Source organism: Perna viridis, chromosome 5, assembly GCF_037379345.1.
Source record: "Perna viridis isolate PV_CMFRI_1.1 ecotype Kerala chromosome 5, ASM3737934v1, whole genome shotgun sequence".
NCBI lineage: Eukaryota > Metazoa > Mollusca > Bivalvia > Mytilida > Mytilidae > Perna > Perna viridis.
Genome location: NC_142449.1, coordinates 19316064 through 19336905, shown reverse-complemented (window position 1 = coordinate 19336905; position 20842 = coordinate 19316064). Strand labels below are relative to the sequence as shown.

Here is a 20842-nt window from a genome sequence, read left to right as displayed (position 1 = left end):
AAAGAAACCCGTTAACACTGGACCAATTAAATAAGGAAAATGTATTAAAACTTAAATTTCAAGACTTTCAGGACCCATCCCAAAACCAATGATATCTACCAAGGTAGCTAACATGTGGGTCATTTTTTTAAGAATGGAGTTAACACAATCATTTTAGTTACACACACTGAGAAGAAAATAAAACAGTAGGTGTTTCTAGAAATCATTGTCACTAAATCGCTGTATTTGTGCAATCTTCCCAGTTTGCAGTGATAATTAATTTTACTTCATTTTGTTTGTGCAATATTTAGTGCGTTCGTTCTTTCTGTCTTTTTATATTTGCAATAATTTGTTGGGTTTTTTTTTCGTTTGACCAATCATCTTAAATAAAGACACAAACTGACATGCGCTCCGGGGTTACTGAGTATGCCGTTAAATTAATGTCTTCTTAAACACCTTTAGCTTGCCAGACTTTTGTGACCTGTAGTTAATAATTGAACTAGTAACAGATATCTATATACCGTATTTATCAGTCTTATCTCAGTGAACATTAAGTACTAAACTCGCAACAAACTCTAAACAAAATGGTTGTTTACATTCTTCTTTTGATTGGTCTGAATCACGTGATGATAAAGGAAGTACATAGTGCCGGTAAGTGTCATACGCATGTAATAAGGTGTATATGTGTAAATCTCGAATATAAAAAAAGGAATGAAAAGGTCACGCAATGTGTTATGGCAAGGTCATGTTATGACAAAAGTCACGCATTTGTTATTGTGTTTAGCATTGGTCAGAACTCTACATTATCACACTGTTGACAATTGTTATGTAGAAAAACACTTACTCCAAGAGCAAGTTATGATCGTTGCATGCATTTTAACATTTGAAAAAGCAAAGATTTCTCAAGTCTCTTTGCTAAGGTCTTGAACTGAATAATGATCAATACGCGTAGGACAGGAGTATTTCTATATGTGAAAAGTTGGTAGCTAAATTAAAAAAGGACTAAGGTATTATTGACAAATGGTATTGTGTGTATTTTTTATAATATTTTTAATATGTTAACGTCCAGTTATTTAGTGACAGCATGGTTTTATAATTGAATATTTTATGAGACATATATATATATATACAAATGTACATAGGTTTCAAGGATATTTGCTGCTCTGTTTAAGAATAACAAGGATTTCAAAAGGGTGTGAAATCTTTAAGATTTTTCATGCTTAACAATACAATGATGAGTCAATGTGTTCGTTATTGAGATATCAAAGCATTTGGTGGGAAAAGGATTTCTCTTAATTTTCCATTGGTTTTATGATTTCATAAGAAAATTCCCAAACATTTTCAGATGTGTTTCATGCAATTAGAAAAAGAAAAATGTGTGGTTCACTGAGCAAACAATATTAATACTATGAAATTGATAAAATCAGATCTAGAGGAGTAAAACAAAACCTGACAAAAATGACTTAACGTGAGCAGCGAGCATCCTTAGCAGCATATCATCATAAAGATATTTTTGTAGGTTGTGGAGTATTTCCCGCTGATATTGTTTTTCTATTAGATGAATCCGGAAGTGTTGGACATGCCAACTTTAATAAAATGTTAGACTTTGTAAAAACAATTGTACAAAATTTAGACGTTGGACCATCGAGTACACAGATAGGGTTGGTTACTTACAGTTCAAAACCGGTACTACGCTTTCATTTAAACAAGTATACGGACAAACCGTCAATAATTCAGGGAATAATGGGTACCCCTTACGTTTCTGGTGGAACGAATACAGGCGAAGCTATTCAATTTGTGCGACAGAATAGTTTTCTTTCAAAATATGGGTCGAGATCATCAGCATCTAAGATGATCATATTGATAACGGATGGTAAATCTAATAACATGCAGTTGACGACTCAACAGGCCATGGCAGCCAGGAACCAAGGTATTACGATATTTGCCATCGGCGTTGGAAGTGGAATCGATCGACATGAACTTAATGGAATAGCTACCGATCCAGATAGCCAGCACGTCTTTACAGTCAATAACTTCGATGCATTGACACAGATAAAAGGAGAGTTGGAGCAGAAAGCATGCCAAGGTAGACATAAAAACATCAGTTACAACAATATCACTTAATAAAAACAACATCCTTTCATGAAAATGACATATTTTGACACTTTTAATCGATTTGTTGAATTGTTGTCATAAAGTTCTAGGACGTCAGATACCAAATGATGGAATAAACGTGGATGTAATTTGTGAATTGCTATTTGTAATATTTGTAATAGACAGTTGTCGTTGGCAAGCACACATAAGAGATAAAAGTCATTTTTAATCAGAAATTAAAATCTTTGATAATAATTGATCATATATTTTGAAGTATCATCTTATTATCATATCATTACATGAAGAATATCAATATATTTAAACAATAAATGGTTTAATATGTACCTTTGCAGCTCATTTTACTGGGCAGTGCGTCGATGCAAAGTTTATATCCTGTAACGACAGTCACGTGTGTCAAAACCCAGTTCTAATGAGATATTGTCCTCTAACTTGTGGTCTGTGTGGTACGTAAAGTATATATAATTAATTTGTTGTAATTTTTGCATCGATTATATATTATGCGTGTCACATGCGTCAGAATAAAAGTCTTGTCATATATGGACAGATATGAAATTCGTTGGCCTCATATTCAAATAAAAACATGAAACAAGGTGCTTCCAGTATAGCAACCATTCGTTGTGTTGGGATATAATAAAGTGGGTGATAAAAATGCATTTTGAAGGCATCTGTCATGTTATTTTCTATTGTTGATAAACTGGAAGGCCATTGCTGTTATGGGCAATTCCGAACCGATCAAAGTCTGATGTAAAAAAAATGTTCTTAGAACAGTTCTGGACAAGTACATCGCATCAATTGGATAAAAGACCGTAACGTCGCTAACTTTTTGGCATCCAATCGGTTTTTAAAATTTCCTTATGATCCCCAAATGCTTGACAAATATCCAATATATTTTTATTTTGTAATATGGAAAATGACAGTGTATTACATATAAGAGACCGACTAAGAGCAATGACTGGAGCAAATTTTGAAATTAAAAAAGTAGTCGTCAAAAAAGGGTCAATTTCTGTCTAGAATTGTATTTTTAATAAAAATGTTGATGCCAAACAACTCCCGGACTTTAGCCCCGGGCACACCTTACGGATAGCGCAAACGAATCGAACGTCGAACGAATATTTTTTTGTCTATCCATTCATGTCTATTATATGTCCATCCTTATAGCCCCGGCACGCCTTACAGGATGGCGCGAACGGATAATTTTTGTGATCGATCCGGTTATGTCTGATATATGTCCGTTATTATCTGTTAGACGTACGACCATGTCCGTTTCATGTCCGTTCATTTCACCAACGGAATTCTACCGGACGTATAACGGATAAAACGAGTGATGAACGAATGTGAAACGGTCATGAATGGAAGGATAACGGATCAAACGGATACGCAACAAATGTAACACTGAAAATTTCGCGTCAGAAATGCAAATTTTATTATGCCATAAGATTATGGCTTAGTCCTGAAAGACGACACAGTATTAGTCGATATGACAAAACTTATGACCGGACTTGGGTAGAAGGATCGGCAGTTCTTAGTTAACTTTCTTTGAATGCCCCAGAGATGTTCGACGAGATATTACAGCAGGTCGGCCTTTGCATATCAAAGAAGAATGAATTTTTCAGAAATCTGCTAGAATAAGTACTCAAGTTACCAATTACACTTAGAAATGTTTTTTACAGAAATGCACTAGAACAAGGACTCAAGTTAGCAATTACACTTAAACACCTTGCTTCTGGAGCAAAACATCGTAACATACAGTAAAGATAGAGAGTACCGCATAACACCATATCCGTTTTCATACCAGAGGTTCATAATATTAACAGATTTAAAATATCAACTTCAACTTTAAATAAGAATGAATAGCTACATTGCTTTATTTTTTATCATGATAAACAACAGATAATACAAAAATTAAATCAACTAAAAAAGGTGTCCTTCGTCTTTAAAAATGGATAAATTGTTCTATTTGTTTGGTAGATGTGGTATGACCTTGCAGGGATTATCCTGGGTTGGGCCCTTTCAGTTGTACGGAAAAATGTGTTGAGATAGAATTAAACTGATCAATTATATGGATGGGCTCCTTGATAAGCCACCAAAATATACTGTTTATTTGTCCCTTATGACAGTAATAAGAGATTTCTGGTCCATTAGAATTTTGCAAATGCCCATATTTTTTTCAAATGCTTCATTAAAATCCTGAATATTTCAATAGCCTCCTATAAAAAAATGAGTCTTTGGCCCAACTTATGGCCCATAATGACCTAAAGCCGGGAAATCCTCCTGCCTTGAACTTGTCCTACTGACCCCAAGTATAATACGCCTTCTGAAACGTGTAACATTCTCATTTTTGCGTGCTTCGTATGCTTCGTGTGCGTGTTTCTTGGGATCGTGTAACGTGCAGCATGAGATTCGTGTGCGTGTGCCTTTCATGTGCACACTTCCTGCTTCGTTCTTCGTGTATCGTGCAAGTTCTCTGTGCATCGGTTCTGTATTCTATTTGTATTATAAAAATAGCTTCTATGGTAGATCAGTTTTACCGTTGTAATTTCGTATTCCATGCCTAAATCAATATTCCTTTTACATTGAAAAGACAATATTTTGTCAGTAATCAATACATGTAGGAGTAAATTGGTTTCAAAGATTCGAACATTATTTGTACATATAATGAAAAACTGCAATAAAAAAATGAAGGGCCTTCCGCAATGGTCGGGAAATTTGTCCCAAATATAACTGTTTGTCTTTTGAGAATAAAAATTGAGTATATATTACCTCAATTTTATAAAATTTCAATATTTTCATACTCCCAGACCTGTGAAAATGTTTTTGGAATGAACAATGTACAGTAAAAATGGACATTTTTCATATCAACAATGCAATATTTCGTTTTTAGACAGAGTAAGATGGTATCACAGTAGTTAAGATAGGTAAATTATTTCAAAATAAATTATTTTTTACCAATACTTTATAAAATTTTGGTATTATTATTCTGCTGGAATGAAGAAATGTGTTCCCAATGTTCTAAATGCAACACATATGGACATTTCTCACAAAAATTGCTTTCTTTTCATATTCAAAGCAATTATATGGTATCGTATTAGTCAAAAATACTCTACACGTGCAACCATTAATTGGGTATAATATACCCCAATTTTATGAATTTTCAATATTTTCATACTCCAGACTTATGAAAATGTTGCTGCAATCTACCATGTATAATACAATAAACATTTGTATATCCAGAATGCAACATTTACTTTTTTTAGACAAATAAGATGATATCGCATTACATAAAATAGCTAAATAACTTCAAAAAAGAGTATATTTTAAAAATAAATTTTGAAATTTTTATATTTTGATTCTTCGAAAACAAGGAAAACGTGTTCCGAATGATCCATATACAACAAATAAGGACATTTTTCACATAAAAATTATGTTTTGTTCATATTCAGAGCAATAATATGATATCACATATGTTAAAAATACTCCATTATCTAAGAAATGAGTATATGTTACCCTAAAATATGTATATATTCATACACCCAGACCAGTGAAATGGTTTTTTGCAATGTACCACAGTATACTAAAAATGAATAGTTATTATATCAAAAACGCTACATTTACTCTAGTTGACAAATAAGATGGTATTGCATTAGATCAAATAACTTAACTACTTTAAAATAAGGTATGCTTTACCAATACTTTTCAAATTTTGGATATTTCATTCGTCTGGAACAAAGAAAATATATCCCCAATGATCCATATACAACAAATATGGACATTCTTCACATAAAAATTACTTTTTTTCATAATTAGATGGTATCACATAAATCAAAAATACTCTATCACCCAAGTATTGAGTTTATTTTACCCAAATTTAGTGAAATTTCAATATTTTCATACTCCCAGACCAGTGAAAATGTGTTTGAAATGTACAATATATTATAAAAATGAACAATTTTTAAAACAACCATGCAATAATTTCTTTTTTAGACAAATTATATGGTATAGCATTAGTTTAAATACCTAAATTATTTCAAAATAAAGTATTTTTTACCAATACTTTAATAATTTAAACTATCAGGTAAAATAGCTAAATTATTTCAAAATAAAGTATTTCTTTTACAATTCTTTATTATGTTTGTTTGTTTGTTTGTTGGGGTTTAACGATCCATATACAACAAATATAGACATTTTTAAAAAACAATGTATTTTTTAAATATTCAAACCAATATGATGGTATAGTTCAAACCGTATTAACTAAATATTTGGAAATTTTACCTCAATTTTATGAATTTCAATATTTTCATAATCCCAGGCCAATGAAAATGTTATCGCAACGTACGATGTATTTATGAAAATGAACGTGATTTTATATCAAAACATATATGGACATCGTATATATCTAATGTGTTTATTGAAGCATAATACACTTTAATTTAAAACAACATGTAAGATGTTAGCAATCATCAAAATACGACGAACAGGAGTACACTATAAACCATAATCTGTTCTTAGTTTCGTTTCGCAAGTTAGATTCCGAAATATACCAATAACTGGGATGAATACTTCCGGCCGACACGATCATTCGTGCTTCGTGCATCGTGTTTCGTGTAGCTTTCGTGTATCGTGTGCTTCGTGTGCGTGAGATTGTGAACGTTACACGTTTCAGGACCTGTAATAAACGTATGACTCATATAAGTATACCATATCAATCTGAGTCTACCCGTCAAGGCTAGGGACAAAAGTGCACAAAACTTACCAGTTGTTTGCATAAACACTATTTCAGATGGGCCATGCAATTATGTAGATGAAATTATACTCTTATCAAGCATAGCGGATGACTGGACGCGGGTCGATTTAGAGAGAGTGGAACTTACTTGAACCATTGGAAGCATTTTGAAGGATACAAAATTTAAAAACCACTAGTATGGAAACTGTTTACTTATTTTACTTATTTCAAGGTCACGTGTATGTGATTTAAATGTACTATTATTTTCCGCTTATAATCTTGTTCATCTTTTTTATCCGGTTCGCGTCCATCAAGTGTTCGTTTTATGTGGTACTCGTCCGATGGATGTACGTTCGACATTCGTTCTTGGCGGTACTGTTCCATTTTTCGTACTTTGCATATCCTGTATGTGTCGCTAGGCATTCGTTAAGCGTCAGTTTTATTTTGTCACAGCAACGGACTACCAACAGCTAAAAGTTTTGTCAACGGAAAACTTTTTATTTATTACCGTACGCCTCACTTCTGATTTTAAGGTCATATGTTTAATTTATACTTTTAGTCCTATCAACGACACCAAAGCCAGTTGAATGTACCGACTCTACCTTTATACAGTGTGCTGACAGTCATGTTTGTTCCAATGATCAATTGAAAACATTTTGCCCTGTAACTTGTGGTCTTTGTGGTGAGCTATTATTTATGATACATAAATAAATTCAATTCTGAAAGTAACGTCTCTTCTGATTGGTTTACGTTTTTCTTTTATCTTCTCATAAACTAATATTTACCATGTCCATTAATGTTTAGATTGATTTATAAATTTTGAATCAAAATTAAACAAATGTTACTATCCTTAATTTAACTTCTAAGATGCAGTCTAACACTATAACGGTTTAACAAATGGATATTACGCCAGACAAAGGCCGGACAGTGCGTACAACAATAAGACATATAATTACGCTGAAGGCCGTAATTACATATGCGTGCAACAATAAGACATGTATAATTTCGCTGAAGGCTGGAGATTGCGTGCAACAATAAGACATATATAATTACACTGAATGTCGGACACTGCGTGCAACAATAAGACATATATAATTACACTGAATGTCGGACACTGCGTGCAACAATAAGACATATATAATTACACTGAATGTCGGACACTGCGTGCTACAATAAGACATATATAATTTCACTGAAGGTCGGGTACTGCGTGCAACAATAAGACATATATAATTATGCTGAAGGTCGGACACTGCGAACAACAATAAGACATAAATAATTACACTGAAGGCCGAACTCTGCGTGCAACAATAAGACATATATAATTACGTTGAAGGTTGGACACTTCAACCAACAATAAGACATATATAAGAACACTGAAGGACGGACATTGTGTGCAACAATAAGATTTATATAATAACACTGAAGGCCGGACACTGTGTGCAACAATAAGATTTATATAACAACACTGAAGGCCGGACAGTGCGTGCAACAATAAGACTTATATAATAACACTGAAGGCCGGACACTGCGTGCAACAATAAGATTATATAATTATACTGAAGGCCGGACGCAGCGTTCGCTGATGACGTATTGAAGTGTACACATATACCATTAGTACATTTTGTTTGTAAATTCGGAAAAATGATTAAGTTAATCAGGTTTTTTTAAGTATTTTTAATATATTTTTAATTTTGTCACTTGTCATCGAGTTTGTGTTGGTTGGCTGGTATTGTCATTATTGTTGTTATGAGAATTGTGCAATTAGACTGAGCAATGATCATTGATATTTCATTTCCATTAATACTAAATTACAATTTAATTTAATGATAAATTCCAAGGATTGTCTCTCTTTTACCACCAATGATTAGTTTAATAAAGCATGTTCACCTGATAGGTTAAAAAATGGTTATTCACATTTAGTAAGACGACTAAATAAACGAAATTTAGTAATAAACAACCCTATTTTGAAAGGAAAACAAAGATGATATAAACACATGGCAACCTCGTTAGACAAAATTTCTGGTTTTGTTTAACCGTGTCTTCATTTGCAATCATTGTTATGCAAGAACTGGTTTTTTTTTCGAAATAAAATACTACATGCCGTTAGCGTGTAATGGTCTGGAGTAATATCATCACCTCATTTACATGATATTGCTATTTTACAATGACGTAAATAAATTATTTTGACGATTTGCTGTGCAAGTCTGATACAAAAATCAACATTTTCATTTTAGTAGTAGCGGGCAAGAGATTTACATGATAAATTTATGAAGCAAATTCTATTGGTCTACACATTATGTTTGGATGCATATACAAAGAGAGAAATATAGTAAAATATTTTGTTCGAAAATAAAGCTAATAATATTTATAATATTAATGGGTTTTCAATCGTCATTTAGTTTAGTAGGCAATTACGTAAGACACAACATCAAAAACAACATTCACTTAAGCCGTATTATATCGTATTGTTTCGTAGCATGCTCACTTCGACTGCGGCCAAGTTACACATCAATAGTACACGCGAAGCAAAATATGTATATTGACAACCATGTTTTGTATTATATCTAAATTCACTACACCAGGTCTCTGTGCAGAGTTTGTGTTTATTCAGTGAAGTGACGACAATGTTTAATATAGTAGTTCAATCTATTACACCACATTCCTTTGTAGATTCTACGTTTATTTAGTGTACTGACAGCCATGTTTTTATAGTTCAATTCATTTCAACAGCTGTTATTAGGGATATCAATTATTCAGTGAAGACAACCATGTTTTGTATTGTAGTTCAATCCACCACTACATCTGCTCCCTGTGCAGATTCTACGTTTATTCAGTGTAGTGATAGTCATGTTTGTTCTGATGATTCACTGAAAAATTTCTGTCCAGTCACTTGTGGTGTCTGTGGTATGCTTAGTAAATATGTAAATGTTTAACAGATTGTTCTATCTGCATTCATGCTGTAACAGTAAATTGTTTCGCTGTCCATTAATTATTATAAATTTATTTGCTTCTCTGTTTGATTTCAGTTTGTTTGTTTTCGTCTTTATATATGCTGATTTATGTTTTTATATTACTTTTATTGTATTTTTCTTTTTCAAGAGCAGATCTGATACATAGTATGTTTTTAGTTTTAATTTTAGTTAAATTCTAAACTTGTCATTCAAGAAAATATGACAGCACAATTATACATGATTAAAATTCACATCAACAGTTTTATTTAAGAAGACATCTTTCTTTATCTTGAAAAAGTTTTTAGCTAACTTTAATCAGTACTTTTGTCTTGTTTGTTCCATCGAAAATATTTATTTAAACTTTTTTTTTATCTTTCAGCTAACCAAATCATTATTGGATAGTTTAAAGTCATACGTAATGTTTCACTCCTGAACACAGTACATGTGTACAATAACAACTCAAATATATTTGAAGGATATATAGAAAAGTTTTGTTTCTGTAATATTTTGTTCTTTGAAAATTGAAAATTAATGAAGAACAAATCACAATAAATTAATTCCTTCACCTTTTGAAAATGATCATCATCAACAAAAAACCTAAGGCGTACGGGAGGACAAGTGACAAGCTTAACTGTCAAGTTCTTAATGTACAGGACATCATATATAAATCGACGAAATTGTCATCAAAAAATGGATAGTGACTGCATCACAGGTTTTAATCATTCCAATACATTTCAGACCTAGTAAACTATTTACAAACAGGAATTTTATGACTAAATGATTTTGATATAAGTCGATGAAAATTTCCAAAGAAAGGAAGAAGTTCCCAACTTATACCTGTCAATGTATTCAAACATAAGCGTTGTCGTTTAATGTATCGACTTTGCTTCAAAACTTCTTTGGTCCCATTGAAAATCCGACAATAGTATCTAGAAATGTAGTAAATATATGTCAAGAATGGAGTTAACTTATTCATTAGTCATGAAGACTGTAAAAAATAAAAATGGATGTCTCTGGAAACTAAATGTAAATATATCGCCGCACATCTTCCCGGTTTTAAGTGATCGACGGATTGCACATTAATTTTATTTTATTTTATTTTATTTTATTTTATTTTATTTTATTTATTTTTTTTGTGGTATTTAGGTTTACCGTCCTATCATAATTTCTATCTTTGTTGTGGTCTACTGCCATTCTCCCAAGTCAAGGTTTTGAGTCCATCCTCGCTCTCTCAAACCCCTGACATCACTCATTCATATTTAGCGGGCATCGCTCAGTGCCCTGTTGTGAGTTACTTAAATTCTTAAATTTATCCCGGATCCAAAATCCAATCAAATTACTCGTAATAGAAACTCTTCGATATAACTTACAAAATGGCTACACATAGCGTCATTTTTTTCAGTAAAGACTATAAACAGAATCTACAGTTATCATTTTTGCTCATATTGCATCATTTGTGACATCATACAAATTTCAGTTACTATATCGGGTCGTCCATTACCTCGTATCATTCCACAGAATGTTAAATCGGTTTTCAGTGGTGCTTCGCACCCGGAGAAGCAACCAATCGGAATCGGCTGGACGATACCTGCTAAATATGAATGAGTGATGTTAGGGGTTTGAGGGAGCAAGTGTGGACTCAAAACCCTGACTGAGGATAGTCTACTGCTCATTGACTAATTACCTTTAAGAACAAAATTCGAAAATATTTTAAATGGTCCTTTGATGGCCACGTCCCCTTATCGCCATTGTATGGTGCATGCATATCACCATTGGTTCGATTTGCTTGTATTTGTAATAGTGTTTGGATTTTAACGGAAGAAATCCTTAGATAACAGAGAAATAACTACATCAAAATTTACTTATCACAAGTTCGTAAAAAGTCACATTTTTTTAAACGATACAGTACAAGGATATCATTCTCAAATACAGGTGTACCTGTAAACGATTCATAGTTAGACATGCTGGTATATCCAACCCTATATTGCATGGAGATATTCTTCATAAAGGACGGAAACACAACACTCACCCAATAAGTAGACGAAACTGTTTAATAGGCTTATTTGTTAGGAATAAATATATATGGGTCTTTACATAGAAACTTCTTGAAACGCACTATATTCCAAAAGCAGTTTTCGGCATGCCGTGAGTTGTGTCTTTATTGTTTGACTTATGATGTACCTTAGTTCTCAACCCCGCAAGGGAAGAATTGGGACTAACATCATGCAATGAAGGCAGGAATTTTTGTAAGTTTATACCAGTCTGGAGCTGGCATGACAGTTAACTGCTAGTAGCCCTTAGTTTGTGCATTTGTGTAACATATACTTAGTTTGTTTATGTTTCAACAAGGGACGCAGACCTTTATGAACTGTTTTTATGTATATTTAATTGTTTAATATTTTTTTCACTATGGTCATTTTTAAAAGGGGGAAGGTTGTGATCACGCCAAAGTACATTAGCCCGCCTTTTTTACGCCTATTCCTAGTCAGGAATTCATGACCTCTACATGTCTTGTTTCGCTTGCACTTTCAGTCTTCTTTATGTTGCTGTAGTATATGGGGACAACTTTTTCGCTGTACCTGTGTACAGTATTGTTTTGGAACCAACTGCAGCCAGCCTAGTAATGTGAGGGTTTCCTTCTCGTTCAATGAAGACCCATTGATCACCTACCCAGACTTATATTTTGACCTGTAGTTAAAAGTAGAGCTTCGAACAGATATATAAATGGCATGTCAGTCTTATCACTGGTAATTAAATACTAAACTTGCAAACAAAATTATTGTTTACCTTCTTCTTTTGATTGGTCTGAATCATGTGATGAGAAAGGAAGCAACTAGTGTTGGTAAGTGTCGATAAAATATATGAAAGGTCAATGTCTGTAAATTCTAATTACTAAGAAAGAAAAATACAATAGTCACTAATAATCAGGTTCGTTATTTCTGTTTTAACAAAAAACAAAGACCTTTTCGAACTAATTTTAGTTATGTTTAATTGTGTAATGTGTTTTCCACAATTGCCAGATTTAAAATTGGGAGTGTAGTGATCACACTAAAATTCTTTATCCTCGCCGCATTTTTTTGGTCCCTGTCCCGAGTTAGGAATATCTCGCCTCTGTGTGTTTTGTCTCGTTTTGCACTTCCACTTTACTTTCAGTTTTTTGAGTCTGTAGGGGTAACTATTTCGCTGTAAATGTTATAATGTGGTTTTAAGGACTGCTGCAGCCTGACCGGTGGTATGAGGGTTTCCTCGTCGTGCATTGAAGTCAAATGTGTGGCGTTGGGCTGATAATTTTCATCCCGATTTGCCTTTTTGAAATACTCACCATATCCATTCTCTTTACATTTATCATTTTGTTTTGTATTATCCAAAACACTACATTATTTCTTGTTTGACATTGGTATTTGTTGTGGTAGAGACATTCGAATGCATACTTCAAATTATTTACTATAGTAGATACAACTGGACGGTCATTCCAACTATGGCTAATTTCAAGTAAATTACAGTATAATGTAATATAGTGCTTATGGTAAAGTTCTATACAGAACAAGTCAGTTCAGTCAGAGTACATTATAATTTTTTATATGATCACGAATTATTTTGTTATAAAAGGGTTAATGCGAAACAACTCTAAAATTTGAAAATCGACAACATGACCTACTGAAACACGTGGTAGGTTACCGGATCTTTGACACCACTTAAGCTGAAAACCATTTTCCCAAGGCTACTGTCTAATAATTCCAACGTGAAAAATCTAGTAATATGTTTTTTTTTATCGAAATAATTGTCAAATCGTATTTCATGATATTCGCGTCTGCCATCAACCATTTTTGATGATTTATTTTTGAAGTCTGAAACTAAGATCAGTCTTTTTATTTCAGTAGTTGCGCTCAATGGGCAAATGAATTCCAAAATCAATTTGTGAAGCATGTTCTATTGGTCAACACATTACTTCCCGAAACATTTATATAGATTACATGTATTAGAAAGTGAGAAAAATTGTATAATTTTGTTCTTAAATAAGGTAAATTACAGAGAAAGAGCGTTAGCGACGTCAAACACAAGTGTATCCTTTGTGAAAACATGAATGGTTCAAATTTTTTCTGCCAGAAGTGACGTATTCAGTTGGGATGTGATTGTTTGAATTTCTAACGCACACCAACTCTTGTGTTATAGAAAGTGCCGCAAATAAGCCTTGTATATCGTTGGTTAACCGCATCGTAGCGTACGCACCTCAAGTGCAGCCGAGGTAAGCCTTGGTAAATAGTCATTTTCCGCCAAACACACGGAATATGGGATAAAATGTGACGACTCGTTGACTTGGAGTCAAAATAAAATGTCCGAATGAGATGAAATGCCTACCAATGAGGTGTTGGTCTCTGAGCCAGCACAATACCACGTGGGGCAACGTGCTGGACTTGTACAAAGCGGGGTCTAGTCGACTGGTAAAACATTCTGGTCCTGCAATGCATTTAACGTTGTCCTACAATTTATCGCATCATATGATTTAATCCACTACACCCTCTCATGGCGTGCGTTATTCAGTATAGTGACAACCACAATATGCATTGTAGTTCAATCAACTGCACCAACTCCATTTATACATGTATATTTAATGTTTATTCAGTGAAGTGGTAATTACTAGAAAATTCGATTTATGGCAAAATGAGAAATTTTAAGTATACCAAACAAAAAACTCTGTTTGGAATACTTGGAAAACCATTGGCAACCTTGACTTAACTAATACATGTACAATTTCTTTGTACGTTTGGTATAATTTTAAATTAGACTAAGTAATTGTAGTCTTGTAATTTTGAATATAACACGCTATTTTATCATATTATTGTACTTGGAGACTTTACGATAACATTAAACAAAAAAATATTTCAGCCGTTTATTTGTGATTTAGTGTGGTGTATTACATTTCTGTACTTATAGTGAGTGGAAATGTTATATCCTATTGTTATACATGTTTTTGAGAAAATACTTTCAACGTTAAAACGTTGTACGTTGCTGCTCGGACGTTAAACCCCAACAAACAAACAAACAAACAAAAATGTTGTACGTGTTAAATATAGTATTCTTATCTATGAAAGTAAAAATTAAATACAAAAAATAACAAAAACAAAAAACAAAAAAACAATTAAAAAAAAACCAAAACAAACAAAGAAACAAAACGTATTTAATTCTGATTGATACTTATCGGAAATGTATGTCATTTTATATCGTAACATCCATTTTATGTACTCAAATAATTACTGGAGACAGATGGATTCCATTTTGAAAATAAATTATAAATAAACAAAATACCCAGCGTTTTGTTATAATGTAACCCTAGTCTAAAACCTTTGGTTTAGATGTGATCGTATGAAACTCTTGAACACCTGTACCTTGCCATAGGGTAAAATTCATTAGTAACATAAAAGTGTTTAAAATCCTAGAATACCTGTTTGACTTTTTTGTTTATAACGTTTTAATCTCAGTCTTGCATTGATTTTATTATTTTTTTTATAGTTTTATTCTTTTTAATAATTGCTTAGAAGAAATGACAAAAAGACTAATTTGCTGTTAAGCAAATGCAAAATTTTATAACGTTGAATAAAAATCGTCTACCGATAAACAATATGTTAAAATTATGTGTAAACTTAAGAAGCAATCCATGTAAAATTTCATCACTGCCTATGGTATATATTATATATACAAGGTGCAGAAAAAGCCGACAAACACACGATGATTTCATTGATCTACAAAAGTCCATATTATGACGTAATTATAGTCCAGATCTGTATTAAAAAAAACAATGCATACATCTCCAATCGAATCAAGGAAGTCAAGAACAATAATTCATACAAATTGCAATTCCATGGTCAGTCTATATAATTTTTATTAAATATCAACAACCAAATGGAATGAAAAACAAAGACGGTTAATATTATCTGTAACCCTCAAAGGCCATAGACAAGTAATTTAAGTCACATTATTGAGTGATCGGGGGTAAATCTACTGACAAGGGTAAATTTTATACTCAGAAAATTAATTTCTATGGAACTAATATGAAGGAGGACCTTCTATAAAACGTAGATCGTGTATAAGAAGTTTTGTTCATAGGCCGGGACACACTAGATATCACTTGTCCATGGACTGGGAGGGTCCACCACCCACTTATCAACTTTTAAGCGAAGCATTAATTTCGATATTGAAAATTGTGTACATTAAGCAGATTATCGGTGGGTTAGGTGTACATATATTGCATATTACCCAATAACCCTAAGTTATACTGCAACTTTACTGGCACCGTTAGAAAACTGAGATATTTATCTGATGATGCCAATAAATGTCAATCTTACTTCTCGCAGAAAATATAGGGCTGAAAAAAAAAGATAAAATAAAATTAATTCATGTTTGCTGTATATGAGGTATAATTAGTGGTAAAAAGTACAAAAATTACTGATTCTTAAACGGAAGGTACTATGACTCCTGAAAAAAAAAACATTAAAGTTGATGAGGGGTAGGGTTATCTCAGCCTTTCATACTTAACCAGTTCTGCATTAGAAATAGCAATATACCTTTCCCTGATCTATCAAACCCCGTGCAGGTCCGGGTGATAAAAGAATAGGCCTGCAGCAGCGCTAAGCTTGTCGTAAAAGGCGACTAAATAGTGCTTAGAACCTTAGCCGGGGGCTAGGGCGCTCTGCCCACAGAGCAACTGGGATGTGTGCCCCTGGCGGTGGAATGGGGTACCCCTGGTGTGTTACATGCTGGAGTTGTCAGGCTATAATACGGAAAACCTGACCGTAAACCATAGTGGTGCACCGTGTTGGGAAAGATGCCACGTTGCTTGCACGTTAAAGAACCCTACTGAGGTATTCTCCGGGAGTAGGAACCATAGGGCTCCGCCACAGCAGGCTAAATTGCCCGACCATACCCACCTCTCCCTATTTCCAGTGGCAATCAAAATTTGTCGACCCCATTGTCCTTGTGTCCCATCCCTGTTTCATTTCATCATCATTTTATGTTCATTTTATCAATTTCATGTTCATCTTCTGAAAATAGCTGAAATATTACTGCTCGGACGTTAAACCCCAACAAACAAACAAAACAAACAAGAAATAGCAATTCAATTGTTTTTAGTTTTTGATATTCATGAATCACCACTGTGTGATGTTCAGAATAAAAATGCTGCTTAATATTGTGAATTTATAACAGCCAACTGCCCCAAAAAAAAACGGGAAAATCATGCAAAAATAAAACCCGTAATTTTGAAAATAGTTCTACCTCAAAGTATAGCATACTAAGCCAATCAAAGTTCAAAATAATTTCAATTTGATTGGAAAAAAAGAATGAACGCTTTTATACAAATATTTAATCGAAAACTGAATATACCGCAAAAGACAGCAAGTTCGAGGATTGTTATCAAGTGCTTCTATTCAAGCATCCAGCCTGGAGGATAAATAATTTCAACGTACGAAGGGCATTTTGGTATTTGACAGCACTTTCCCGGAGCTGGTGGAGGTAGTGTGCATACGTTTGGTAAGTTCCAAGTAATGCACCTAAAATATAACAAATAATTGTTTTTAAATATGAAAAGATAGATACTAACTATTTGTGTATTTCGATCCAATGTTAACTATACCTATCTGAAACATAAGTACTTTCTTTGAAAGAAAAAAACCTTCACTTTTTAAAATTTTAATCAGTAATTTATCAAACTTGCTAGTAAAAAATCGCTTGTTCGGAATTAGTTCATTAAAGTATGTCAGACAAATCAGTCCGCAAACCAAGACTGCCAGCCTGCAGTATCATTTAATTATATATATATTTTTTTATAAAACAAAGATATTCTTTATTTACTCGTGCTACTTTAACAAAAAAATAAGTGTGTAGGGTTCTAGTATAAACGAACATTATTTTTAAGTCGAATTAATATGGCCATGATTTTATTGCTAATAACCAATTTAGTAATAATATTGTAAATAATCACGTGGAAAATTAAAGAATATGATATTGGTACTAATAGTTCTTTTCACAATTAATGGTCGATTAAATGACAAGGACAAAACATACAACCAAGCAGTCTGGATGACTTTTGCATTCAAATTGAAAAGAACAGCAGTGGTATATCTAGGTGGTTTGAAAGCGTGGGGACTGATTCTCTTTCCTTTTGTGATACTTCCGTACATAATTTTTGGCAATAATGACCAAATAAATACTGGAAATACAATTTGTCTGCAAACCCTCTTGAACCCACCATTTTTCAAAATTTCTCGATCCGACCCTAAACATTTAACTCATTCCTAAGAAACTGAAAATACAACGTAGCTAGTCATCGGTCATTGGATTTGAATAAACTGACAAATACAGAATATCCTTCAAATAAAATTGACAATTCTGCATTTTAAATGTGAGTATGTGAATCAGATTTTCTTATGTAGGAGTTATTTCACATTTTTTTTTTAAATCTACGAAACAGTAACTGAACAATGACTATTGGAAATTCAACGACACTTACAGTTTTCTACAATTGAAAATTCCTCTAGTCCCATCTGTACAAGTACATTTGTACTCGCAACCATCAATCCATTTATCACCAGTTGTGAACATCACTCCTTTGTAGAAGCATCCCTTTCCTATGTTATATAAAACGAAATAAAGTGATAATAGTTATACAAATATGAGCTATTTTTACTGACAAAATGTGTTGATTCGTATAAAAAAATAGTAATTGTTATAAATCAATAATGAGTATTAACACGTAGTGTTTATTGAACAAAACTAATAAGGAAATATCTCTTTTATATTTACGGTCAGTGCTATGCAGCTTTACAAGGGTAACAACTGTCAAGACGAAATGAGAGCGATACAATTGAAGCAAAAATATCAATGTTTGCCGATGAAACTCAGTTATTCAACAATTTAGTGGAAAACAAAAGAATGTAATCAAGAGACAAAGACCAGACATGGAAAACAAACATACACATCACAGAACATTACATAACCAAAATAATATATACAAAGTAACAAAAGTAAATGAGCAACTCGGACTCCACTAAAAACTGTAAGTCTAGGCCATGTGCACTGGTAGGATAAGCTTCTCTAGAAACACCCGCCGAATTGCTCATAAAAAGTAAAGTCAACAGTAAATGAAAGAGGGAAAAAACTCATTCGAATAGAAAGAAAGGTTTGTTGTATTAAACAGGAAGGTAATGATCGACTTATATATAAACGTCTAAATATGTTTAACATCACCAGAAGATGGTAAAATTTAAATTAAATATTTCGGATAACTGATATCCTTCCTCAGCATAAAACTCATAAAGCTATATGAGCATAAAATTCACAAAGTTCAAGATCAAAACAGATTCAGAAGCTGAATCGCGTACGCTGTGGGTGATTGTACCTTTATCAAAGGCTCACATAAGCAACTGATAAGGAGCCTGAATGAAAATAACAAAGAAGGTCTTTTCATCAAAGATACAATTAACTGTGGAAAACAATTTAAAAAAATAAAAAGTCCAAATATAGTAGTACGGCGTATTGGTGTATTGCAAGTAGTGCTGTACCAGCCTTAGACCAAGACCTAAAAATGAATTATTTTTTATCGTTAATTCCATCTGGAGAAGTTGTTTGCAATTTCTTCATCCAAAAGCTTTCCCGAGATACTCTTTTACATTTTGACCAGTTTTTATTATGTTCTACGATCGTAACAACAATGTTGTGGAGATCCTCCTGGGTGTGTCCGGCGGATCTAAGATGGCGACTTAGAAAGAGGTCTGGTTTGCATTTGTAGTCACTGCGATGACCATTCATAAGCCTGTTGAAAGGTTGTTCTGTTTCGCCAACGTACTGCATACCACATCGACACTGGAGAAGGTATATGGTATTTTCGGTTTTGCAAGCAACGTCGCAAAAATTGGCAAATTCCAATATTATTTCAACAAATTTAGGGCTCTGACTCTAAATATGATCAAAACTGAGCATCATATATCTAATTTAACAACTTCACTTTCAACGACGAACACTATCTCCAATATCAACGGTACAGCTATGGGAACGAAAGTGGCTCCTTCGTATGCTAACATCCTCATGGATAAATTAGAAAATCAAATAATCTCAGCATCTTTATCGAAACCCTTCTCTTGGTTTCGATTCATGGATGATGTTTACATGAAATGGACTGAGTCGAAACAAAATTTAGACAATTTTATCACACATGCCAACAATGTTCATCCATCAATCAAATTCACCCATGAAATTTCTGACACTAAAATCACATTTTTGGATATTACTACATTTGTGAAAGACGGGGAAATGTCCATGGATCTTCAGAGCAAACCAACTGATAGTCACCAATACTTATTTTCCAATAGTTATCATCCAAAACATTGTACTAAAAGCATACAATACAGTCAGGCACTTCGAATTCGGCGTATTTGTTCTTCTGACGATACCACCAACAAACGTCTAGATGAACTCCATGGTCATTTGTTACCGCGTGGCTATAAATCAACAGATATAGATCGGGGATTTGAACGTGCTAACAAAATCAGCCGTAAAGATCTCCTCGAGTACCAACCTAAGAAAAAGAACAAACGGGTCCTTTTTGTGCTTACATACCATCCAGCCTTTGGAAAACTCTCGCAGTTACTGCATTCAAATTGGAAAGACATTCAAAAAAATCCCAAGCCCTCCAAGCTCTTTCCTGGGGCCCCGTTTCTGGCATTCCGTAGACCTAGGAGCCTAAGATTTCATCTCGGCTCAAATAAAATACAACGGGCCGGTGTCGACCATGTGGAGATAAGAGATGTAAGACCTGTACCCAGATGCTGCACACCAAAACGTTTAAAATCTACTGCACTGGATATGAATTTGCCAATTTTTGCGACGTTGCTTGCAAAACCGAAAATACCATATACCTTCTCCAGTGTCGATGTGGTATGCAGTACGTTGGCGAAACAGAACAACCTTTCAACAGGCTTATGAATGGTCATCGCAGTGACTACAAATGCAAACCAGACCTCTTTCTAAGTCGCCATCTTAGATCCGCCGGACACACCCAGGAGGATCTCCACAACATTGT

The 20842-nt window shown here is 33.5% G+C and overlaps 2 protein-coding genes across 4 annotated transcripts in view; one reads left to right on the top strand and one right to left on the bottom strand.

Moving 5' to 3' along the window:
* The first annotated feature begins 488 nt into the window (after nucleotides 1-488).
* Nucleotides 489-10256, top strand: LOC148616407 (collagen alpha-1(XII) chain-like). Of its 2 annotated transcripts, none has more exons than XM_088583420.1 (6): nucleotides 489-630; nucleotides 1499-2065; nucleotides 2427-2537; nucleotides 7374-7496; nucleotides 9602-9721; nucleotides 10148-10256. In XM_088583420.1, exons 1-6 carry the CDS (start codon nucleotides 564-566, stop codon nucleotides 10168-10170), a joined length of 1011 nt encoding a protein of 336 aa, XP_088439546.1. In that variant the 5' UTR covers nucleotides 489-563; the 3' UTR covers nucleotides 10171-10256. The 2 variants fall into 2 exon arrangements, with proteins under 2 accessions (XP_088439546.1, XP_088439545.1); XM_088583419.1 differs by having other exon boundaries at nucleotides 9602-9730.
* Nucleotides 10257-17112: 6856 nt separating this feature from the next.
* Nucleotides 17113-20842, bottom strand: part of LOC148616406 (uncharacterized) — a 28216-nt gene continuing 24486 nt past the window's right edge. For both annotated transcript variants that reach the window (XM_088583417.1, XM_088583418.1), the window contains exons 14-15: nucleotides 18275-18392; nucleotides 17113-17315 (exon numbers count right to left, since the gene is read on the bottom strand). In XM_088583417.1, the coding sequence (XP_088439543.1) occupies nucleotides 17189-17315; nucleotides 18275-18392 (245 nt within the window). In that variant the 3' untranslated portion in view covers nucleotides 17113-17188. The remainder of the gene's footprint in view (nucleotides 17316-18274; nucleotides 18393-20842) is intronic.